General features: G+C 41.2%; 1 protein-coding gene across 1 annotated transcript in view; it reads left to right on the plus strand.

The window, feature by feature from the left end:
- Positions 1–284: 284 nt before the first annotated feature.
- LOC100694250 (LHFPL tetraspan subfamily member 4 protein) overlaps positions 285–24,749 on the plus strand; it is a 35,035-nt gene continuing 10,570 nt past the window's right edge. Inside the window, exons 1-2 of the mRNA XM_003449110.5 lie at positions 285–1,667; positions 24,378–24,614. Coding sequence (XP_003449158.1) covers positions 1,259–1,667; positions 24,378–24,614 — 646 coding nt within the window. The 5' untranslated portion in view covers positions 285–1,258. The remainder of the gene's footprint in view (positions 1,668–24,377; positions 24,615–24,749) is intronic.

A 24,749-nucleotide genomic window follows, 5' to 3' on the forward strand; every position in this document is an offset into this window, starting at 1 on the left:
GATTTTGCAAATTAGCCCGATCATGATAGAACTGGAATGGTTTGAATCCGTGGTTGACACCACCCACCATCGCGGTGGTCACTGTGGGTCCAAACGTGAGAGAATATTTGTTGGTGTGATTTCAAATTTAAGGTGAAGAAAGGCTGAGACACGCTCTGATGCAAATCCGTCCCCCACGCCTCTCCACCCCTTATGCTGCTGCTGCTGCTGCTGCGCCCGCTTACGTGAACGCGCTCCATCGCTGTCATCAGTACAACATCAGCATCTTCCGGGGGGCGCGCAGAGAGAGAGGGAGAGCGAGAGAGAGAGAGACGGGAGGAGGAGGAGGACGGAGAAAGCGAGAGAGAGAGAGGGCTGAGACACACTGGATAAAGGCGACAAAAAGCACGATGATAATGGAGTCGAGGCGGTGGAGGATGTCGGATTTACGAGAAAGGACTGTTGAAATTTGACAGAGGGCTCGTGTTAAAGGCTGGTCTCCATCTTTTTTTTTTTTTTTTTTTTTGGTTTTCCCTTTTTCGTTTCACCGCGTTTGATTTTTTTGCCCCCCTCCCCCCCTCCCCCACATGCTGCGTGGACAGTAGAGGCGAGCAGAGGAAGGGGAGCACCCCGCGGATCCCTGGGAAGCTAAAAACGGGGGTCCACCGCTGGCGCTACAGGCTTCTCATCTCACGGATGGTAATAAAAGGACATCCTGATGAAGACAGCTCTGGACTGATGGATGAGGATGGAAAAGCAGCTTTAACCCCCTCCACCCGGCGACTGTGAAATAAAGGGGGGAAATCCTATTGTGATTTTTTTAATTGTTAATCATTTATAGTGTAGCCCTAAGGGAAACGAGCCTTAGACAGCAATGGTGAATCACTGGTGTTGGTAAATTATTCATTAGGAGTATAGGTAGGCTATGATTTTTGTATTGCTTCAATGTAGCATTCCCATTATTCTTTCCCCCCACTATGTGTAGTCTTGTAAGATCACACACATATGTGCAGGTCTGGTTTTATCGTGTGCTCATGTAGGCCCTTTTAACAGCCAAGAAACAGCCAAAGCGAGGGAAACATTAGCTTTCGTGTAGAAGAGAAGAGAATATCTGAATAGTGAGGTGTGTCGAGTTGTTCGGGGGTTTTTACATCTTTTACATCTTTTTTTAAAAAAAAAAAATATATATATATATATATGAGAGTGTGAAGAAGAAGCAGGACGGGGGTGTAAAAAAAAGATCTAAGAAGAAGGAGAGGGGAGAAAAAAACGACCAAACATGTTGCCTTCCCAAGAAGCCTCCAAGATCTACCATGACAATTATATGCGCAACTCCCGAGCCATCGGGGTGCTGTGGGCCATCTTCACCATCTGCTTCGCCATCGTCAACGTGGTGGTGTTCATCCAGCCCTACTGGATCGGCGACAGCGTCAACACGCCGCAGGCCGGCTACTTCGGCCTCTTCCACTACTGCGTGGGCACCGGGCCGTCGCCCAGCCGGGAGCTCACCTGCGTGGGCAGCTTCTCCGACTTCAGCTCCATCCCGTCCGGAGCCTTCAAGGCGGCCTCTGTGTTCGTGCTGCTGTCCATGGTGCTGATCCTCAGCTGCATCGCCTGCATGGCGCTCTTCTTCTTCTGCAACACCTCCACCGTTTACAAGACCTGCGCCTGGATGCAGCTGCTGTGCGGTAGGCATCCCCCCAATGTTTGTGCCATGTGTCGCTTAGAATGGAAAGTGTGTTTGGAGTCACAGAGAACCAAAGAAACGTAATCAGGTGAAAAACACCCCCAAACCAATCTGGCAGTTCTGCTTTATTTGCAGCAACCACTGGTGTTGGTGTTGCTGTGTGCAAGGATGGATTCATCAAGGCTCTGATCTTTAAAATAATAATGATAATGTCCACGTTGGATAGCCACTTAAAATCCGCTGGACTCTCTTAGATAACAGAAGGTATCGTAACAATGCAATCTTATAGGAAAATGTTCGAAACGATTACAAAACAAGGGAGACGTGTGAGGTCAGCGTGCGAAAGTCAGCGGCTCAAGCTTCCGTAGACTCGGGAAAATCTCCTGACTTCTCGAATGAGAAAGGTGAAAGGTGTAGTCTTTAGGGGTGTATAGGCTCTGTCTCGCTCTGCATCTTATTAGAGGTGAAATACAGCTTTTATTCTAATTTATTTCTTTCTTTTTAAACTCCTGCAATGACAACAGGGAGACAGTAGGAATACATTTTAGCGAAGCGCACTGGAAGCAATAAGGCAGGCAGCTGGAGCTCCCCACAACGTAAGCATTGATATTCTGAGGATACACCACTGCATCTGTAAGGAAAGCAGCAGGATCACTCCTTTATGCCGATGTAATGCAAATGCCATTCATTCACTCATTCACTCCACCCGTTTGTAGAGGATACGATGCGGGCGGGTGTGATATGTGCGATGCGACGGAGATGTGAATTGCTGTGACTGAGGGCTTATAACAGGCCCTGTTGCTATTTTCAGGGATGATTCCAGGTCGATTGGATTACTGCGATGCTTTGTCCCCTGCTCTTGTGGTTAGATTACACTTTGTAGAAATGATTAGGGACAAATGGTGGCTTTTCCAAACACATGGACACACTGAGTTCCTGCTGTTTTCTTGGGATGTGGAAGAACAGACGTAGCTTCGACGGTTCAGTTTAGATCTGTGTGGCTGCCACAACTGCAGATGCTTACTGAGATGGTGCTGTAGTAGAAATAGGGTTTTTTTTCTTCTTTTTTGGAATCGCTTAAATATCACCCGTCACTGGAAGGAAGATCAGGATGTCTGCGATTACCAGAGGTTCATCTCCAGGCGTTACTGCATGTTTCCTGACATTTACTGGCATTAGCCATTAGCCTATGGAAGGATTTTTAAATGAGCCTATCAGTGATATTGGTTTAGAGCAAACAACAAAAGATGCACGATAAAAGGTGTTTACAAGAGACCAGTGGTGTCCAAAGAGCAGCATGAGGCAATCCAAATTAAATACTTACATTTTACAAACTGGAATAAAAAAAAATAAATCGAAATAAAATAAACCAATAAAGGAAACCACAGCCTCTTATCTAACGTGAATTTGCTACTTATTTGTGGTGTTTTAGCTAACATAACACAGACCCTTCATTGTGTTTTTGGGTCACATTTTTAATTTTGTTCCCATTTGTTGTCTTTTGGCTAACAATATACACTTGGAAATTTTGTATTTTGTATTTTTTTGTTTGTGACTCCAAAAAACTGCAGGACTGTTGTGTAAGAAAAACTGTCAGCACATTTATGATGTGATGACCACGTTAGCAAGATTGGAGCAATGAGTAAAGAGAGCTCGGTGCAGTGTATCTCAGAGGGTGCTGAAAAAAAGAAGAAAAATTCATGATCCTTCTCATATAAGCAGTTCTCCTAGCGAGCCTCCTGTGTATATCTGATTTCTTTATAAGCTGATCAATGTGATAAATAGGCCAGGCAGAATAGCGTGGGAGTCAGTTTTCTGTACAGAAACAGTCAGCATACTGAATGAGAGGGAGGGAGGAAGACGGGGAGGCAGAGAGAAAGAGATCAGCACTTTTTTTCCTCCTGTATTGTTCTTTTCCTCATCCTCATCTGCCCACTCTGTCCTCTGTTGTGCCGAGTGTGTCGAAATCAGCAGGAATCAGACACAACAGCAGAGGTACAGATTTTGCTTTCTTTATCAAAACCTGCATGGCTTAATAGAAATTGAACCTCAGTCTTCCCGCACACAATTAATCAGGCACAACAACAGCAAGGAGCTTTTTACGAGGAAGGATTCTAATGTTTTACATAAGAATGTGGGCAAAGGGAAATCTGCTTTTCGTAGTTGTTGTCTTGTAAAGGTTTAATCACAGATCAGTGAACACTGCTGTCCAGTCACTGCTGCTCGTGTCTCATGTACATCTGGTCCGGTGACACACGTGTGGTGGTAGGGTGGCCTTACTCTTAAGTCATGACATTTTAAAACAAACCACAATCTTTTCCTGAATTTAAGCTCTATGAACAAAAGTCCTGGGCCACACCACCCACAGGAGGTGCTAAGCTGTGAAGCTCCTGGTGCACAGCTTTTGTGCTGATGTTAATGCCAGAGGATGTTTGTCTTCAGTTATTGAGTCAGCAGAGCTTTCATGGCTTTTATGAATAATGTAACTCAGCAGTCTGCAACCCTGCTCTGTAACTTCACGTGGTCGGCTCATTCATGGCTCACTTGCTATGGTTTGTAATAATACAAGAAACCTCATAAACCTGCTTGTTACAATAGTGGTATCCTATTCCAATGAGCTTGTTAGAACGACTTGTTCTTTCACACTTTTGTAAAAACAGACAGCATGAATAGGTGCTTGATTTTACTGAAAACATCTCAATTGAAAGATCAAGGAGTGTAATACATCTAATGCAGTTTATGTGCTCTTCAGATACAACTTTATAATAGCAAGTCAGTTCATTTTTATCCAACAGGGTGCCTGTTTTCTAAACATTTACGTAGTTTCATCAGTATCAGTTACAGATTTATCATCCAAATATTGTTCATAGATGGATTAAAGACCAGCTGCTAACCAATTAGCAAACACTAATACTCAGTTCTTCGTGGCTTTGATTCAACATGGTGCTAGAAATATTCTTTAGAGATTTTAGTCCATAGTCATGTGATGGCATCATACAGTTACTGTAGATTTGTCGGTTGATGTGAATCTCCTCTCAGTTATTGTTCTCAGCTGACAGCAGCTGCACCCAGTCGGTCATCTGCTGAGTAGCCCATCTGCATCAAGGTTTAGAGATGCTGTTCTGCATACTTTGGTTGTAGCTACTAGTTATTTGAGCTCCTGCTGCCTTCAGCTTGAAGCAGTCTGGCCATTCTTGTGTGATTTCTGACACCAACACTGCATTTTTGCCTACAAACTGTCGCTCTCTGTATATTTTACCTTTTAGACCATTCTCTGTAAAACTCTAGAAATGGTTGAGCGAGAAAATCTCTGCACATCAGCAGTTTTGCAGTTCTCAGACCATGTGTCTGGTGCCAACAAACATGCCACATTAAACCCACTTTAAACATTCTTTGCTCTGGTGCTCAATTTGAACTTCAGCGAGTCATCAGCATGTCTGAATGCACTGAGTCGCCACCATGTGATTGTCTAAATAGAAATTTGCATTAATAAACAGTTGAACACGTGTTTCTGATACAGTGACTGATGAGTGTACACTTAGTGGTTCCTTTTACAGTTCAGAAGTTGTGTTCTGTGGGTGTCACGTTATGAATGGGGAATTGTAAAAAATAGGTTAGTGGAGCTATTAAGAAAATTGAATGTGAGGCAGATATAAATGTTTTTATTAGAGATGATTGGGTAAATACATTTTAAAAACTGAAATGAGACTGGCTGATTTTCCTAAAAACACCTCAAACTATGTTTCTTAACTCTGTGAGATATAAGTTATCATTGTTAATGACCCTAATCTTAACCCTACTAAAACCTTGTTTAAGAGAAAGGCAAAAAGCACTTAGGAAAAAGTGTAAAGTTTTTTATGTGTCAGAATGTTTGATTTCTTTGTCTCCTGATTACCAAGACATGGGCACATGAGTTAAAAATTAACATTCCGATTTAATAGGGGGTGGGTTTGTAATATCAACAGTGGCATTTCTAAAAAAGATCTAAAAAAGCAGAAGTATAAATTAACAAAAAAATGTTACAGAAGCAAAGTACTACAAAATACACATTTCTATAGCATTCCCTCTAAGTTACCTGAAACAGGTAGTCCACCTCCTCCAGGAGGGCACATCAATACATGTCATTGCTAGAAGGTTTGCTGTGTCTCCCAGTCTGAAGAGCATGGAGGAGATTCCAGGAGACAGACATAACTGTCTGTCCTAATCTAGGACAGCTGGCGGTAGAAGGTCCATAACCCATCAGCAGGACCAGTGTCTGCCCCTTTGTGCAAGGAGGAACGGGCTGAGCACTGCCAAAGCTACAAAATGACCTCCAGGAGGACACTCGTGTCAATGTCTCTGACCAAATAATCTGAAACAGATTTTATGAGGCTGGCCTGACGGCCCCACATCCTCTAGTGGGCCCTATTCACAGGCCCATGAAATCCTTGGACTTACTGTCAGATCCTCCACTGGTACCTGGTGGTGCACAACAGTGCACTTCCTCATTTGGCAAGAGCATGCAGGCAGTTCCTGGAGGATGAAGGAATGAAGGAACTGATACCACTGACTGGTCTCCACACACACCTGACCTAAATCCAACAGAACACTTCTGGGACATTATGTTTCGGTCCATCTGACACCACCGGGTTGCACTTCAGACTGTCCAGGAGCTCAGTGATCCCCTGGTCCAGATCTGGAGATGAGATCCCCAGGACTCCATCTATTGTCTCATGTTGTCAACATGAGAAACTTTGAGAAAATCACTTTAATTTTTGGGGTGTCTTTGAATTCAGCCCTCTGTAGGTTGATCATTTTCATTTCCATCAAATGATGTGGCATCCTTTTTTTTCCCTAACACATTACCCAGTCCATATCAATATACAGATCCAGCATGATTTTCCCCCAGTTGACATCCAATGTGTTTTCAAAGTGTTCCTTTAATTTTTTGAGTGGTGTACATAAGAATTAAGCAGTATGAGGAATCAAGTGCATCAAATCAATGTAGCAGTCCTGAGTCTACTCTAACAACAAATAAACGCCCCTTCCTCTCCACCATCCAATGCTCTCAGGCCTCCTGATGATTTAGAAATCTTTGTTGAACAAAATTAACAAAAACTGAAGATTTGCTACATAAAGGTTGTTTTTTGTGGTGAAAGGGTTGTATGTCACTCTCCAAAGATCTAAATACATTAGTTTTGTAAGTCCTATAAAAAAAGGATGGAAGATTAGATCATCATGGCTTACCATATAAGATAGCTAATCTTATATGGTAAGATTATAAAATATGGTTTTATATATAAATATGGTTATATATAGTTATAAAATGTCAATTTTATTTTCTCTTTGATATTCTGCTTTTAATTTGTGAGCACAGATCAAAGTTACTTAGTGGGTTTTTTTATCCTTCCTGTGGACTCATATGATGTGTGGCCAATGTAAGTCGTCTAGAAGGCTGGCCGAATGCCACTCACCACCTTGGAAATGATCATTTAATCATCCCCTCTGCCCTGCTGGTTGCAGCAGCAGGTGCTGGCACAGCACAGTGACAGACTGTACCACAGCAAATACAGTAAGAGCCAATCTGAACCGCTGGTGGCTCAGATTGGGCTAAATGAACCAAAAGAGAGCAGTGTGAGCCAGAATTTTGGTGGTCGCCTAGAGTGTGCTATAGGAACGAGAAGATTAAATAGAAACATCTCCTCGTGTTTCCATCAGCTGAAACTGCAGACACATTCGCACATCTACACAGGTCAGCGATTTTCTCGCTGTGGCTTTGTCTTATATTCTGGGTGAGTGTTAAGTCCAGTCAGGAAACTAGTGGGAGCTACTGGTTAAGTATTGAAAAAACTGAAGATAAAAGGAGAAATTGGAACATGGTTCAAAACACTGAGATGTGGGAGTCTTGGCAGAGCACACTGACACAGTGTGTACTGGCACCTATAAGCTGAAAATAGGCCAGAGTTGTCTTTTGCGTACATTGAACTGACCAAATGTGAGTAAGGTTAATGTACTTGAAGAGAACTTTAAGATGGCGCTCATAACTATTGGCAATGCAGCGTGACTGTGTGTACCAATACAGCTAAATGAACTGGAAAAAGGTTAACCGCTGATTATAGAACTGCTGGCGACGCTGCAGTGCAACAGAGAAGAAAACTCCTTCTCTGGCTGGAACCAAATCAAAAAGCATCTTTAGCTTTTACACGCAAAAGGAACTGACCACAAAATCCTACTGTGCTAAAACAGGGGCCTGGATCGTGAAGCAAAACTATGTCACAGTAGCTTGTTATTCAGTTATCTTTGGGCTTAAGTCTGTACTACAAAGCTGGCCCACTTAATTGTGTTATATTGTGTATGTAATCATGCATATGAACTACCCTGACTGTGTAGAGGCTTTTAAACTGACAAAGAAGACTGGAAATATCAAGTATGTCCACATCCTGCTGATGGTCTTGCTTCAAGAGATGGCCGAACAACAAAAACCTCATCCACTGCAAAGCTGATTGATGTTAGCCTGGGAGCATTTCATAGCATTTCATGAAAAGCACTTTGGCTACTGGTTTATCAGCTGAATGCAAAGTATTGAAAAAGTGCTCCATAGCTGTATGAGAACGATTCCAAGAACTCTAAGCATTTACAGAAAGGTGACTGTATTTTTTTCTTAAAGAACTGTAGTTTTCTCTATGGCCTAATCTACAATACAGTGTGTAATACTATCATGTGAGTATGGACTAAAATGTCTAAAGAATGTTTCCAGCACCATGTTGGATCAATGCCATCAAGAATTAAGAATTGACATGATTTGGCCAAAGAAACAGCTTCAATTGGCTTCTGTTTAGGAATTTATTTATCATGTACCAACTAAGACTACTATGGAATAAGAATATGTAATTAGTGAAGAATTATGTGCTATATATATAAATTAAAGAAATCATGGATGTAGTCTCAGGGTGTGAAAAGTGAAACCAGTGCAGGGACTTAAATGTGTGTTCTGTATTCTATCACCAGCAGGTGGCAGCACTTCTGGCTGTAAAAATAAGCCTGATTTTAGATAAGTGCACGATCACATGATCTATGACCTCAGTGAAAATTTTTCTTATTAATTTATGATGTCAGTCATAGATTTTAGGTCTTATCTAATGCAGCATCATGTTCATTTAATAATATATGGTTTTTAGGGTGGTGTGGTGGTTAGCAGTTTTGCCTCACAACAAGATGTTCCTGGGTTCAAACTCACCATCTAATCGAGGCTTTTCTATGTGGAGTTTGCATGTGTGATCACCTTCTACCAGAGGCCAAAGAAATTTGGACCACTTCTCTCCAAGGATAAGGGTTTGGGATGGTATGACAACATCTAGACCAGAAGACAAGACTATTAGAGAATCACTGAGGGCAAATTCAAAGCAAAGAGGCTCAGGTGGGGAAATCAGGCAGAGCCGAGACCACTGGTAGAGAGCCAGCAATGGCCTGTGCTCCTTTTGGGACGAAGGAGCTTGAAGTGTCTCGATTTCATATTCAAATCCATCCCTCGCTCGTCATAGTTTGTGAAAAAAGTCTACAAACCAATGGGTAACATCACAATAATTTAGATTCAGCAAGCTACTGGAAACAACCCTTGAGATGGCTGCACGGGAAAATCCCAGTCAATCAGCAGTCACCCGGGACTAACAGCCACGCCACATCCAAAGTTACTTACATTACCTTTCCTAATCATTCTGATGCTTGGCTTGAGCTTCATCAGGGTGCTAAGGGGAGAAGTGGGGGATAAAATATTTCCGTATTTGGTCAGTTAACTCACCAGAATTTAAACTACAGAAGAGTTGGCTTAAAAAAGTGTAGGTGAATTTAGATGTAACAAATATTACTGACAGTGACACATGCTTCAGACTAGTCTGAAATCATGCACCATCACAAATAATAAAAAGTCAAATCGCCCAACCTCCACTAGAGAGACAAATCACATCCAAATGACATCTCAGTTCCACTTCTCTTGTTACACAGACCCGATTGATAATTGATCAGGGACTGCACTTAAACAAAGAAATGTTCAGTTTACAATCCAAACCAAAAGCTCCAAAAGTGGGTTAGGGCCAATAGAGAATCAACAGCCACATGCTAATAGGTGACTTTCCTCCCATCTTCCCCCAGTTGTGTCACACCTGGATGGGAATGTGAATAATGGGATCATTTTACACTTAGAATCTAGACTAAACTGCAGTTTTTTTCCTTCTTCACACAAAGGAACAAGTGGAGGGCTAGATTTCCCCAAAGCACCGTAGGTCTGTGAATAGCTTCACTGCTCACACCTTTGCTTGGATTTAGATTAATTCAGTGGAAAATGCTCCTGGGAAAATGGCTAGCACTTTAGTTTTAATTCACCTTACTTGAACAAAGATGAATTTAGTCTAAGAACCTCTGAGGAAATTCAAACAAGATTTCAGCGTTTAGTTCTCACAGAGATGGCGAGGTCGCTTCACCCATCAACTATCTTCTCACTCCACCCTCCTCCTGTTTTCCTGCATCCCTCTGGCACTGAGAGGTGGAGGAACAGGAAAGTACCAAGGTAACCGTACAGCTCGACTGCTCCCTTTCTCACTCCCATCTCCATCAGTTCAGTCCACCATCCTTCTTTCACATCTGACCTTGGCTGTTGCAATATTAAACAGAACTAAGCAGGACATGGGCTGTGGCACAGGGGAGGAGCCGTCAAGGGAGAAACAACCTGTCAGGGACTGTTCGACATAACTGTGTGTGTGGGGGAGGGGGGCAGCTCTGTGGTAAAGATCTTGTTATGGGGGTATAGTTTTGCTTCCAGTCTGAATGTCATGGAAATAAATGACCTGTAGAGTTACTCTAACAGATACTTAGGGAAAAAGCAGAGGTGTTTGAAGGAAGGGTGAAGAAAAGCTCATCTGAAGAGGTGGAGCCACTGTGCAAATAAATGGTAAATGGTAAATGGCCTGTATTTATATAGCGCCTTAATCGTCCCTAAGGACCCCAAAGCGCTTTACATATCCAGTCATTCACCCATTCACACACACATTCACACACTGGTGATGGCAAGCTACGTTGTAGCCACAGCCACTCTGGGGTGCACTGACAGAGGCGAGGCTGCCGGACACTGGCGCCACCGGGCCCTCTGACCACCACCAGTAGGCAACGGGTGAAGTGTCTTGCCCAAGGACACAACGACCGAAACTGCCCGAGCCGGGGCTCGAACCGGTAACCTTCCGATTACAAGGCGAACTCCCAACTCTTGAGCCACTCTTGAGCCACGATCGCCCCTCTAAAAAAAAAAAAAAATGGTCATAGGAGATATACTTTTATATAAATAATCTTGAGTAATTACATTCACTGCTCACTGCAGTGCTTCTGCATTGGGTGTAAATTAGAAGGTTGAAATTTTCCAATATTCATTGAATCTTGATCTTTAGATTAATAATGGAAATTCATTCAGCTCCTCCAGACTTTTTTCTAACTGCTCTTATAATAAGAAAAAACTGTTAGGAAACATGTCCAGGCTCAACTTTAAAAAAAACTGTCAAATTAATCTACATTCACAATGAGAATATACATCTATTCATCCATTTTGTTAATGTCTTGTCCAATTCAGAGAAGTGAGGAGGCGGAGCCTACCTCAGCTGACTCTGGATGAAAGCTGGAGTACACCGAAATTAGGTCTCCAGAGCAAACTAAGAACATGCTGTTCAAAATGTAAACTCAATTTCATTTCTTTTTCTATTTTAACATGTTTACAATTTTGAAAGGAAATCACGTTGTGTGTGCGTTCTCTTTTCACTCATGCCACCCAGCTATTTTGGAAACACTTTTAAATTTGAGGTTCATACTTGCTTCACATCTGCAATAGAAAAATGCAGTTTTGAACTCCAGTCATGCAGAAGAAGAATTTCCTTGCTTATTATGTTGCAACTGCTTAATACAGCTACACGTGTTGATAATAATATGCACAGAATAATACACTGAATATAATACTTACAAGAACATAATGTAATGTGCTGCTGGAGGAGATTCGGTCCTTGGGGACTTGCAGAATTAGGCAGATGATGACCTTTCTATCTCATGGGCTGCCACAGATGCAGGAACAATCAATTTTGACGTCACTACATGTAAAAAAAACCCAGAGCACTGCAAACGATTTTGGTGCTAGACCCTACTAGAGTTAGTACTAGAGTTCTAGTAATGTGACCCTACATATGCTGTTGGTCCTGACAGACAGCAGTTGTAATTTGCACAGCCATGAGATGTCTCTGAAAGGAAAAATGTTGTTTCTTTTCTTCTTGTACAAACAGTGAACACAGTTGTTTTTCTGGTGAGGCAGCTTGAGTTTTCTCGGTTTCTCTCTGTTTTTCCTTGTTGTCCGTTTTTGTTCTTACAAGGATTCTGAAGGAAAGCAAGAGAGCAGCAGAAAGAGTGCGTAACAGTGTGTGCATGTGATGGAAGGAGAGGCAGAACGCGAGGGAGCAAAACAGCAAATTCATTTGCATGTGCGTGCTGACGGTATGCTTTGTGTGTATCTTGCGTGGCCCCACACACACATACACACAAACACACACACACACACACATCTGTTCTCGTGAGTGTGTGAGACAACGGGTAAATGTGTACATGATGGTGTGAGAGCTGAATTATTAATGAGAACGTTTTCTCTTTTCTTCTCTTGAGGCAGTGTGGTATTTTTTATGTATTTATTTTTTTCTTTCTCTTCTTTTTTTTGTTTTTGCTGCTGCAGTTAATGTGTCTGTGTGCATCCATGCAGCATGTGTGTACATGCACAGTAGATACATGTGTGCATGTGTGTGTTTCTAGCTGGATTTAAATAAATGCTGCAGTGGTCGAGTGTTTTACATATATATATCTATATCTATGTATAGAGAGGAAGAGAGAGATGTAGCGAGAAAAAGTCTCCCCAGGGGATATCCTTGCCTCTTGCTCACTCTTTCCTTCTCTGTGTCTTTCGTTCTCTGAGATTTCTGGTTGGCTTTCCCGACCAAACGTACATGTTTTAATTATCAGGCATTTAATAAATAATTCCAAAGTCACTGGGGTGTTTCTAAAAATATCCTGACAGCTGAATTATGGATTCCTTTGACCCTTCTCATCATTGTCGCTCTGTGTGTATGTGTGTGTGTCTGTGCAGGAGTGAAAAACAAAGTCTTAAATCTCACTGATGTGTAGTTAGCAGCAACAACGTAGGCTTAGCCCAAAAAAGGAGGGAAATTTTGTGTTTGGTTGATTATTTGTTTGTTGTAACAATGCTTTTTGGTAATAAATCTTATACTGTTGAAAAACCTCATCATATCCCCCTAAATGGTTCCATATTTACAAGGAAAAGCATTTGTGGGTTGAGCAGTAGAGTTGAGTATGTGGGTTATGGCCATGAACAACTTGCTAAATCTTTTCTGTTAATGCCAAACAGCTTATTCTGCTACTGACTCTTGTTTGATGTCGTTTGTTGGATTGGACAGTCGAAGCTTAAATAAACAAGACATATTGGTAATTTAACAATTCATTAATTTAACAAACATTTAACAAATCAGAAGCATGTGGAAGAACCATACACAGCCACAACAGCCTGGCTCCTCCTCATGCTGGTCACCAGCTTGGACACACACTGCTGTGGGATGGAATCCCATTCTTGAACCATTATTTCTTGCAAATAAGCCAATGTGGTTGTGTTGGTCACTCTGGCACAAACCACATGCCTGCTACACCCAAACTTGAATCTGGACTCATCGCTGAACATAATGTTCTTCCACATGTTCTGGTTCCAGTGTGCTGCTGACACCAGGGCAAACAGGCTTGCCAGTCTCATAGGGTGGTTATGTCAGGCCTCCTGGCAGCCCTATTATGTTTACGTTACAGCGACGCAACGAAGGCAACAAATGCGTCCTTCATTTCCCCAGATTTGAAGGATGGGTCGGGTTCCATGGCCCCACCATATCCCAGAATTCATAGTGCGGCCCAGCCAATTAAAGTTTCCAATAATGGCGGCTGCTACTTAGTTTAAATATTACTGTTATTACTCTTTCTGGGTCACAAAATAAACTTTTAAGATATTTTCAGGCGAGAATGTAGCTGTGTAAACTTTAAATATCTGCTTGGTTTATCAAGATATGACATATTTGCAAAGGTGCTCGTTTTTGGAGACATCTGTTACCCACCGGCCCGATAGCTAGCCGGGGGTTCAAGGCTCACTAGAGCCGGCGATAACACTGAACTCCTGGCAAATCGTTTTCAAATCCCCGCCATCTTTGGCTACTCAGGTTAAACATGATATATAAGTCACTTAGATAACTTGAAAATATTATTGTTTGGCTTTTTTCAATGTTTTATTTGTTCCTGAGTAAATCGGTTTGGCTGACATTAAAGTTATATTTTTTACACAGCTGAATAAATGTCATACAGAAATCTGATTAAACAGAAATGTGAGATAGTAGAATTTACTCCAGTGTCCTGTTATATTTTAGATAGAAAGGAGCAGACGGCTGAGTTTATTAAACTTCACGGAGACAATCTGCAAATTTCATTAAAAATTTAACAAGCTATCATCTTGTCTTTATTTTTAGTTAGCACATACCTTAAACACTTCAAGCTATAAGCTAATGATAGTTATATAAGAGCAGATGCATGCTGGTGCAATAAGCTGTACGTTCTACGTCCAATGAATGCACGATCTGATTAGTTGACTAATCGCAAAAATAATCGGTGACTAGTCGACTATCAAAATAATCGTTTGTGGCAGCTCTACTATGAGCGTTATTTGGGCATTGTACTCACACATTGTTTTGCCCTGTTCAGTAAACCCTAATCTTTAAGACAAAGTCTACAGTTTTGTAAAATGTGTACAATTCTAAGCACACGGTACCGTATAACCATATGCAGCTTACATACAGCAAGTACATTAATAAGCAACAAATTTACATTTAAAACAGAGAGAATTTACAGTGAACGACCAAACTGAAAGAAATAAAAAAGAAAAGCTCTGTGCCAAGTGGGCCAGTGAACCCTGGCGGCAGCAACATCTTGCAAAGTGCCCCCTCAGCAGTCCACATACTAACACTGAAAGTCTCTCTCTCTTTCTGTCACACACACACACACACACACACACACACACACACACACACACACACACACAAAGCAGGCTTGGTCTCAGCACTAATAAAAGCTCTGTATATCAGCAAGCCAGGCCGTCCATTATATAGGAGTACAGCAGGCCAAGGTTTAGACACAGTAGCAGAGGAAAGGGCAGACCTCAAACAGCTTTATTACATTATAGACAGGACATGGTGATCTCTCAATGCAGCTATGTTCACACCTTTCCACTCCGCTGCTCTGTGTTGGACTGAAAACTGCAGGGGTTTGCTTCCACATGGATGCCAGGAGTTAGAACTATTTATGGGGGGTTTAGTATCTCGCCTCAAACGGTTTCTGCACCATCAGGATGTCGAAATGGCTAAATTGTTATTTTACAACATTATGTACTAATACTCATTTAATAATAGTACATGTAATACTAATTTCCAGTTCTGATCAACAATAACTGATGGATATTGTTTTTTAAATATCAGTTATCCATATCAACTAATTCTACACCGTTACATAGCTCACTGGTAACATTTTTACACTGTTTAAAGTGACAGCAACATGCGGTCTTAATCCAGTACCATAATGGTTATGCCTCCATATTTAAATTGAACCTGTTATGTGATTCTTTAGCTCAGGCATTACACTGCTCTGAATGCTGTGTTTCAGACAGCTTTCTACTGTTAGCTCTGTGTGATGTCAGAGAGAGAGGACCTCTATAATACTGTATGGTCATCTCCAGCACACAAAAGCTCCAGCCTCCTCCTGTTGTTTAAAACTTCTGTCCACAATGGGCAACCAATTGGAACAATGCTGGCTTAAAGTGAGAGAGTTTAAAGTAGCTTGTTGCAGTAAATGTGGACTACATGATATAGGCTCAGTGTAAGATGAATAAAGTTTGTTGCCCTGCGATAGAAAGCTATTCATATAGAGTGGAAGAGGTAGTGAGAGTAATAGGCCCCCTTTAGTCGCTTTAAGCAGGTATCTGCAAATTAACATGAACCATCAAAAGGACTGTGAGAAGGTTTTTGCTTTCCATTTGGATTTTGAGAAGTGCTGAACAACCATGTTTCAGTGAGAGCTCCCAAAAGCAGGGAACAAAGCCAACAGACGAAGCTAAGGCCCAAAACCTGTGGTTTCCCCAATACCCACTCGAATGTGCAGGTGGCTCAGGACTTTTGACCATACAGTATATGTTAAAATAGTCAACTAAACTGCATTAAACAGCGTTTTAAAACCTGGTCCAAAAAAATGTTGTTTTGGCCTCGATGGACAGTTTTCCCTTCGTAACAACGCATTCATTTCAGCCTAGGTGTCAAACATAAGGCCTGGGGCCCAGAAACAGCCCGGCAAAGACTTCAGTCTGGCCCAGCAAAGACTTCAGTCTGGCCCACTGGATGGTTTTGGAAAATGTGAAGGATGGCATACATTTTGAACGTTTAACTTATTTTTATGTATTTTACAGCTTGTCACACTGACAAAGACCTCCCCCACAGCCATTCACACTACACCAGAGTAATGTAGCAGTAGATAAACAGTTATGTGACAGAAAAGTTCCTGTTTCTTCATTACTATATAAATCTCTCTTTCTTTCTTTTTTTTACAACGTGTTACAAAATCTTTCTGCTTTATAATTACAGGACAGTTTGGCTACTAGAAGAATTTTTTCCATAATTTAAAAAAATTAAGTTCTTACAGTTTAAGGCCAAAGAGTTGTGCTGACAGATTTCTTTCATTAACTCCAAAAGGATTTCTTAATTATTAAGAGAAAACTGAGACATACTGTTGAAACTGCACTTCTTCTTCTTACAGTGAGATATCTCAGAGATTAAATGTGCAGTTAAACTACTGACAGAAACAGGTGTTTCACTGGTCTGGCCCACTTAAGATCAAAGTGCCACATATGTGGCCCATGGTCTAAAAGGAGTTTGGCATCCCTGATTTAAACACTTTTTTCCTATACCTAAGTACACTCACACAGACACACACACTCCAACAAATGCACTGGGGGCAACTCAGGGTTCAGTATTTTACCTAAGGATAATTCGACATGTTGAGTGCTGTAGCTGGGTAATCGTCCACTGACCTTCCAATTGGTAGGTCTGCTGGTTCAAGTATGACTGAATCACTGAATTCATCCAATATGACATGTAGAAACCAATGGGTGATGTCACTCGTTTGACTACAAGTTGTGGTTATCCACTGCCTCTACTGTAAACTCAAAACATTGACCACAGGCCACCCATAAGCCAACCTATCAGAAAATATCAAACATATTCTCACCTTTTCTTGGCCTCAGTGTGTGCAGTAACTTGTGAAACAAATGTGAAACAAAACAAGCTTGTAATTGCCCTCTGATCTCTAGCTAGCACCACATTCTCATTAAGATTTAACAGCATTTCCAGTAGATAATGGCAGTTGGAGTAAGTATGAGCCCCATGTACTAATGAGAAGGGAATGAATTTGAGAAGGGAATGAATTTGAGAAGGGGGGGAGGGTGGGGCAACAAATAGAGGACAAACAGCTTGCAGAGAAGGGGAGTTGTGTATAGATGAAGAACTGGAAAAGGAGTGTATGAGGTGTAGTCCCGCTCTTAAAATTTAGATAAATTATCTCCAATTAAACACATGAGCTGTACCTTCCAATTTCCTTATAAAGCAATGCTTAAGATTAAAAAAAATTGAAAAAATACTGGCGACTGCCAGTTCTACCCCTCAGGATCCTAGCAGATACACCTATGGTATCAATTTCAAAATCCTACATCACCTACATGGTAAGTTATCGCATTCCCCAACTTGAGTGTCCATGCCGCCCTCCCACCCGCTCGGCGGGGTGACGACAGTACCCCAAACAGCCTTTTATGGCTAAGGGGTAAAAGGGTGTTGGATGATGTCACAACCATGTGATGGTGGTGTTTAGCCTATAACTACTCAAGTCAAAATTACTTCACACACACTTTTATATTTAGCACACTCATGGTATTTTTAGAGGACTTATATAATCATTTTGGGCTGTCGAGAATGAAGAAAGAATCCGTGAAGACTTGTAGATAAGACAGTCTGACAAAAATGTTACGTAACAAGCCTATAAATATCTTTAGACACTAAAAATAAAAATGATTCACGGTCATTTTAATGAGCTGGATCACAATCATATCCAGGTGGTGCATTTCCAATTGTTTTCCCTGGTTTGATCTGCTTTGATGCCTCCTAACAGCCGATTGGCCGTGAATGCTGAGCTGAAAAGAAGTGACAGGAGGTGATGAACTGAGATGGGGGGGGAGAAATGACATAAGACATGGAGTGAAGCATCAGTAGCCATGCGACTTGATTTTTTTTATTCTTTCACTCATCAGCTCTGCTCTTCTCGCCTCCTTCCCATCCGCCTTCTCTGTTCGATCCCTCCGCTTGTTGCCTTTGAAGTTCCTTCCTTCCAAGTTCAGAATGCAGTGTCTTGAGAGAGTGGAGGGGAGGAAGGAAGAGGAAAAACCCCAACAACTTCAAAGGGCTTTTCTTGGGTTGTGGGAAGGTGGGGGTTATTTTTAGCCTGCTGGTGCCCACTTAAAGGCTTGAGTTGAAGATGAAAGAAAAAGGGGAGATAGAGGAGAGTGCACAGAGAGTACATGCCACATGATCGTTGCTGTCATACTGGCATGCTATTCACAAAGAAATGTCTTTTTATGCAGCGTGTACTGTGCTGAACAGTTTGCTGCTGAGTTCCTGATGCTTTAAACCGTGCATGTGCATGCACGTTTTGCTAAACTCAACTACCAACCACATCTGAGTACGTTAACAACACAAGTTACTAAATTACATTCGAATAGAGGCTTGATTTAGAAAGAAGATGCATTACATGATGAGAGATTACATATTTTAGGTGAAACTGAACCAAATCTTGTCTATGCTGCTAACCTTCAATCTATTAAAAACCAAACCAAAGAAAAAACATTATTAAGTGCTAAACAAATGTGGGTCCGTGTCCATCATAGACAGTATGGTAGATGGGGCATCCTCCATAATTTATTTGTAAAGTCCTGTTATTAAGGCTCAAGCTTGGTGTTTTCACTTTTGTCATTGTGCTCTTTAGAAACCAGATGGTACAGATCACACCATGATGCCGCACAGTCATTAGCTAACAAACTCAATCACAAGTCAGCCAGTCAGCATACACTGAAAGCATAAAAATGTACAAATTTATAATAAACTCATCAGAAACATGAATTCACTGAGATCAGCAGTTTTTGTCAACCAGGTTTTTGATCCCTTGTAGACATTAAAAAGAATGCATATTTAGGGCACTTTTGCAGTAGCCTCACTTGTCAACGCCAGGAGCTATATCAATCTTTTATGGAGGGTCATTTCCACCACAAAAGTAAACTCATCCAAAATTTCGAGTTAGCTCTGCCAGTCAGGAGGCTCTGTGAAAGTATATAATTTCCTTGTGACAACGAAGCTGAAGCAGAAGGTGGAAGGCGTCAGCTGTCCAACAGTTCCACATAAACACATTGACACCTTTCTCGCAGTTACCATCGCATTCAAAGCTGAAGAACCTGGCACCAATGTGTTCACTTTTGCAATACATTGGTAACTCACTGATATTGTTACTACCCAAATGTGTCTGCGCCATCTGTTACTGGTTAACAAGGAAATCACATCTTTCACAGAGATTCTTGATTGGGCGAGCTAACTCAAAAACTTTGAAAATAACATTTTTAGGGATTTCAGAATTTCAGAGACCTAAATTTCAAGTTATGGATAGCCGTTTTTTCAACAGCTTCGATAATCTTTCACATTGTCTGTACGAAGAATTCCTGATTCTGGTTTGTGTCAGACGTTTTCAAGTTTTATACCGCTCAAAGAGCAGTTGGAGAGTGTTTGCAGACAAACTCATGTCTTCCATGCAAACTACTGGTGAGTACAGAAATCTGCTAGTGCATAAAAGTAATCACAAGGCAGTGAAATAACTTTAGCTCCACCAAATCTGATCTAACTGAAAGCATAATGCTACATTTGTTTTGTTAGTAATAGCCTGGTCCCAGCATCAAACAGTTAAACACGCCAAAAAGATGTTGCAAGTCACAGCATGCAGTCATTCTTGTGCCTGCTCACAAAAGCAATTTGTGAGCATTTGTTATGTAAGTTGGAAATTGTGAATCAGTTCACCACTTTTAGTGGGTTGGAAGCATAGCATTTCATTGTGATGCAAAAAATGAGCACAGAGATTATCTCATGTTGTAATTCTCAGAGTTCATGTTGCAACTTTGATGAAATGTGCACATTCACTTGAATTCAAATGGAGAAAGCAAACCGCAGAGTTAAAGGGAAACTACTGTTTGCTCTCTCTCCTGCTCTCTACATTAATGTTGCATGGTTATTAGAGCTCAAAGCAATAACTTTGGCTACTGTATATTTAAAATTTCTAACCAAGCCAATGTCTTAACAATGATTGTAAACACTGAATTATAGTAAGGCATAACATGAGATGTGATAATATTTAATTTCCTGCCAAAATATTAGATTAAAAAAAGTTTTGATAATTGCTTACAGCACAAATAAACTTTAAGTGGTAAACAAATAACATGTATTACAGAGGGAAATGGGCTAGTTAATGAGTTGCCATGAGGCTCAAGTATGGTGCCCGTCAGGCTCTGCAAGCCATGTTTCTAAAAAGCCCACACTCAATAACTACAAAGGTGTTTCTTACCAGATGGGGAACATTCATCAAGAATCCATAAAACATGTTACCTGACACTCATTACTCAGTTAATGATTTTACCATCTCTCATCTATGTTAATATTTTGCATAAAGGCCATAAAAGAAGCTAATAACGTGGTGATTTCCCACGATGATTACTTCCTTTGCTCTTCAATTCTCTCATTACTTACTGTGTTATCCTCATTATATTCTTTCTCATTACATTCCCCCATTACGCCTGCAATCATTCTGTCAGAGGAGCGGTCACATTTTTAAATGGCGTAAATTTCAGCTCAAAATAGGACTCCTTGTGTTTGTATGTTTACACAGAGAGGTGGTGACTAATCTCATATCATCCCTCATCTGTTGCTGTGAGTTCACCACCCACCATATTCTCATGATGGATTGCCAGTATATAAAAAGCAGGATCTTCAGAGGGAATCCCTAATGTGACAGGGTTCAACCAAATGACTAATGGATGTGGCTTTAATATACTCAGATCAATCACCTTCAGGACATTTAAGAAAACCACTTCTTTTCCAGCTTTGGTGGAATTCATTTGTTTTAGAACCCTCTAAGTTGTATTGTTTTACCAAACTGAATGTTTTACATTTAGCCTTTCCCATCAGAAAAAAATCGACATTTTAGTCTGAGACCCGTGTTTTCCTGACCATTTCTATGCACTAAGCTGTCTCAACAAAGACGGAAATGCTCATTGTGTTCTTGCTTGTAGGTAGTCTAAGGAGCTTGGAAAGAAAAGCGTCTGGACTTCTTTAAGTTGCTTGAAGACGTTTCACCTCTCATCCGAGAAGCTTCTTCAGTTCTAGGGTCAAATGGTGGAGAGTCCCAGATTTAAGCCCTGTGGGAGTGTCCCTCCAAAGAGGGACAAAAGAACCCCCGAATGATCCTCTACCTAATCACACGAGCCAAGGTGTGAAAACAGGTGTAGGTCACAATCAGCCAAGGTTTTGTGTGAAACCTAGCCCCACCCTGTCATGTGATTTCCTGAGGTCAGAAGGCCCAGGATGTGAGTGGGCGCTGTAGGCAGTGCTTCCAGGAAGTAGCCACAGTCTTGCATTAAAAGGTCTTACCTTCTCCCACCTACCTACCAACACTGAAGAGTGCACCAAACTGTACTGGGTGAGTTTAGCTTGCTTTAAGTAAGTACAATGCATCAGTTCTTTTTTTCTGTATATTCTCTTCATTCAGATTACTTAGAGCCTGAGTGATATAGGCTCCTTAAGATTAGCCGGTATTTGCTGATTTCAAAATCTGATCAATTGGCCGATATTTTTTTCTTTCAGACACACAAAAACACAAGGGTTTCCTAAAACTGTGTGCTGTGCAGTACTTACTAAGAAATTATGACAATACAGTTTAAAAATAATTTGGTTTTACTGTCCCAACAAGTAGTGGATTACTTGTTTATGCTCTGCTCTGCTCAGAACAGCAGAGCCCTTTGGTAGAGTTTTATCGTCCCACTGTCACCAAGTGCTTGCTCATAGGGCATTGTCTGACTGTTGGGGTTTCTCTCGAATGCTTTAGGGTCTTTACATTACAGTATATAGGGCTGAGGCGCTGTAGAAATGCAAGTGAACTGTGCAAGTGAAATTATGTGATATCAGTAATCACTTCATGGTTGAAGGGTGTTTCTTCAATCTCTTTTTTACTTTGTACACACTGAATTGTGGCCTTTCCAAACCAAACAATACTAAAAAGAAGTCAGCGAACAGACGAACATCAGAGGTCTCCTTAGCAGTCATCAGCCCTTCACACAGTCCTGGCTGACTGCAGACTAGATGGTACAGTTTGGATCCTATAAGCATTCTGTATTTTGATTCAAGTAGTTTAATTTTTTAATTGCCATAGTACAAAGTTGACACCCACGCTACTCAAAAACCTGATAAGAAACATAATATTCCAACCTCTCAGCACAAAGTAAAAGGTGTGGATTGACTAATATCTGAAAACTTTAAATTTTATTTCACATTTAGATTCTCCAGCTCACAAACTTACCAGCATTATGTGCCGCACTTTGTATTACTGTGCAAGCTACTAAGCAAATGGCCACATTCAGAAAGGTGCATTGACCTTTTTGAGTGTGGATATCTTGATGCCAAGAAGCAAAGACTGGGTCTTACATATTGAGCAGCACAATCTGGTGCTATTATCCCCTGTGATCTGTGTGTGACTGTGTGCACAGATTTGACTGGGTACCATTCAAACACAACAGTGACTGTGCTTGAATGGTGCCCAGCATCCTTCAGTGGTACACACGAGGCACACACAGATATTCACACTAATAAAATATTCACATATGCACACCAATTGAGCTCCAGACGCTAAATCTTTTCAACATGTATTGGAACGAAGCGTAATAATCACAGACTCAGCCGGATCTGTCTGACTTTTCGTGTGTATCACAAGTGATGTTGCCCGTGGAAAAGACACGTCTGGTCTGAAATGAAGATCCAGTGTGACGTCTGCCTTGTATGTTCCCCATCTCCCAGTGGAGCCCAGTGCTTTACTTACAGCCCCTCAGGCACAGACTGACTGCTATTTAAACAGTGCTGGTGAGCAAGGAATATGGCACAATCAGCTCCCTCAGTGATACTCACTTTGATGAATGAGCTGAGGTGTAAAGTATAGATTACCATTTTTGTTGTAGCACTGAAGATATATATGTGTGTCTTTAGCTAGAGGGCTTGGTATTATGTGTGTGCATCTGAGTGCTGTGCATTGCATATTCTCTCTTGTGTCTGGGCTTCCAGATTTCCTGGAGTGATTGTACGTTTTAAATTCCTCCCCTCTCTCAATTGTCTCATGGTGAATGTACACAGGCTATGGACTCTCAGTGCCAGCCCCGCCCCCACCAACTCGTCACACAACAAGCAATTTACGTTTCCTCCCAGGATCAAACCAGGAACCTTTTGCTCGTTAAACAAATGTGAAACCAATACACTGTGAAGCCACTCTGTCATTAACTGATTATCTTGTAACGAATGCAGAAATAAAACTACATTTAAATGACAAAATTGTTTTACTGATAAGCAGTGATCAGTGGCTGCTGATTGGCTGACTGAGTACGCTATGAATGCTTACCCATTAAGGAAGAATAGTTCATGAAAGGTGGAACAGTTAATGAAAGTCCAAAAATGTATTTAAAAGTTTAGTAGAAAGATTTTTTTTAAGTCCCAAGTGGTCTTAAAAGTAATTAAATCTAGTGCTGTAACCAGGTACGGGAGATGACATTTCCGTGATTATCCCACCCACCAAACTGGTCCAGCTGGATGAAACAGGCATCAGTGAGCGTAATAACACTATTAGGCACGCTAAACACATCAGGGATGTGGGTGGTGATTAACCACATTATTGCATCATTTGATCTCCCAATTTGCTCGTAGGCAGAAAGTTGTGTCTTAAAATTACATTTTAACATAAGACTGCTATTGATGGAGCACAACTCAAATGAGGCTTTAACATGAATTCATTTCAAAGCTTATGATGTTCTTTAAGATGCCTGCAGACTGTCAGATTTTAGTAATCTTATAAGTTTATTGCAACATATGTGAAATATGGATCTAACAAATGGAACTACAATTTCTTCTTTGTTGGACTCACAAACATTTTGTTTTGCAAGTTTGCAAGTTCAGGATCTCGGAAGTGCACAAAATGGTATTCCAGATCAGTCTCCAAGCAAAAATTACACATGCTCTTTTGCATGTATGCACATGTAGCACACCAACATTTCAACAAACTCTTAGGATGCAAACACACAGTGATACCACTTAGTTCTAGATCCAGACATGAGAGAGTTAGTATAAAACTCATAGGATATGTGTATCTTTTTCTCCTGCTTTTTCATCTCTTTGTAAACTTACCAAATCGATCCATGTTTCCATTTAAAGTCTGTTAACCTCTTTGTCCTCTGCAGGAGTGTGCCTCGTGCTGGGTTGCATGATCTTCCCCGATGGATGGGACGCCGAGGTGATCCGTGACATGTGCGGGGAGCAGACGGGAAAATACTCCCTGGGCGACTGCTCTGTACGCTGGGCCTACATGCTGGCCATCATGGGAATCCTGGATGCCCTCATCCTCTCCTTCTTGGCCTTTGTCCTGGGCAACCGGCAGACGGATTTCTATCTTGATGATCTCCAAACAGACAACAAGGGTAAGTAAAGGAATAATGAAAAGCCGTGCTTTAAAAAGGATTCATTGAACTAAAGACAACATGTCTTTTATGAAATTATTTCACTTATTTTCTAAACTCTCTTAGGCAAGCTTTCTTCTTATTTCTTTAAGTAGA

The sequence above is a fragment of the Oreochromis niloticus genome, linkage group LG20, assembly GCF_001858045.2.
Source record: "Oreochromis niloticus isolate F11D_XX linkage group LG20, O_niloticus_UMD_NMBU, whole genome shotgun sequence".
Lineage (NCBI taxonomy): Eukaryota > Metazoa > Chordata > Actinopteri > Cichliformes > Cichlidae > Oreochromis > Oreochromis niloticus.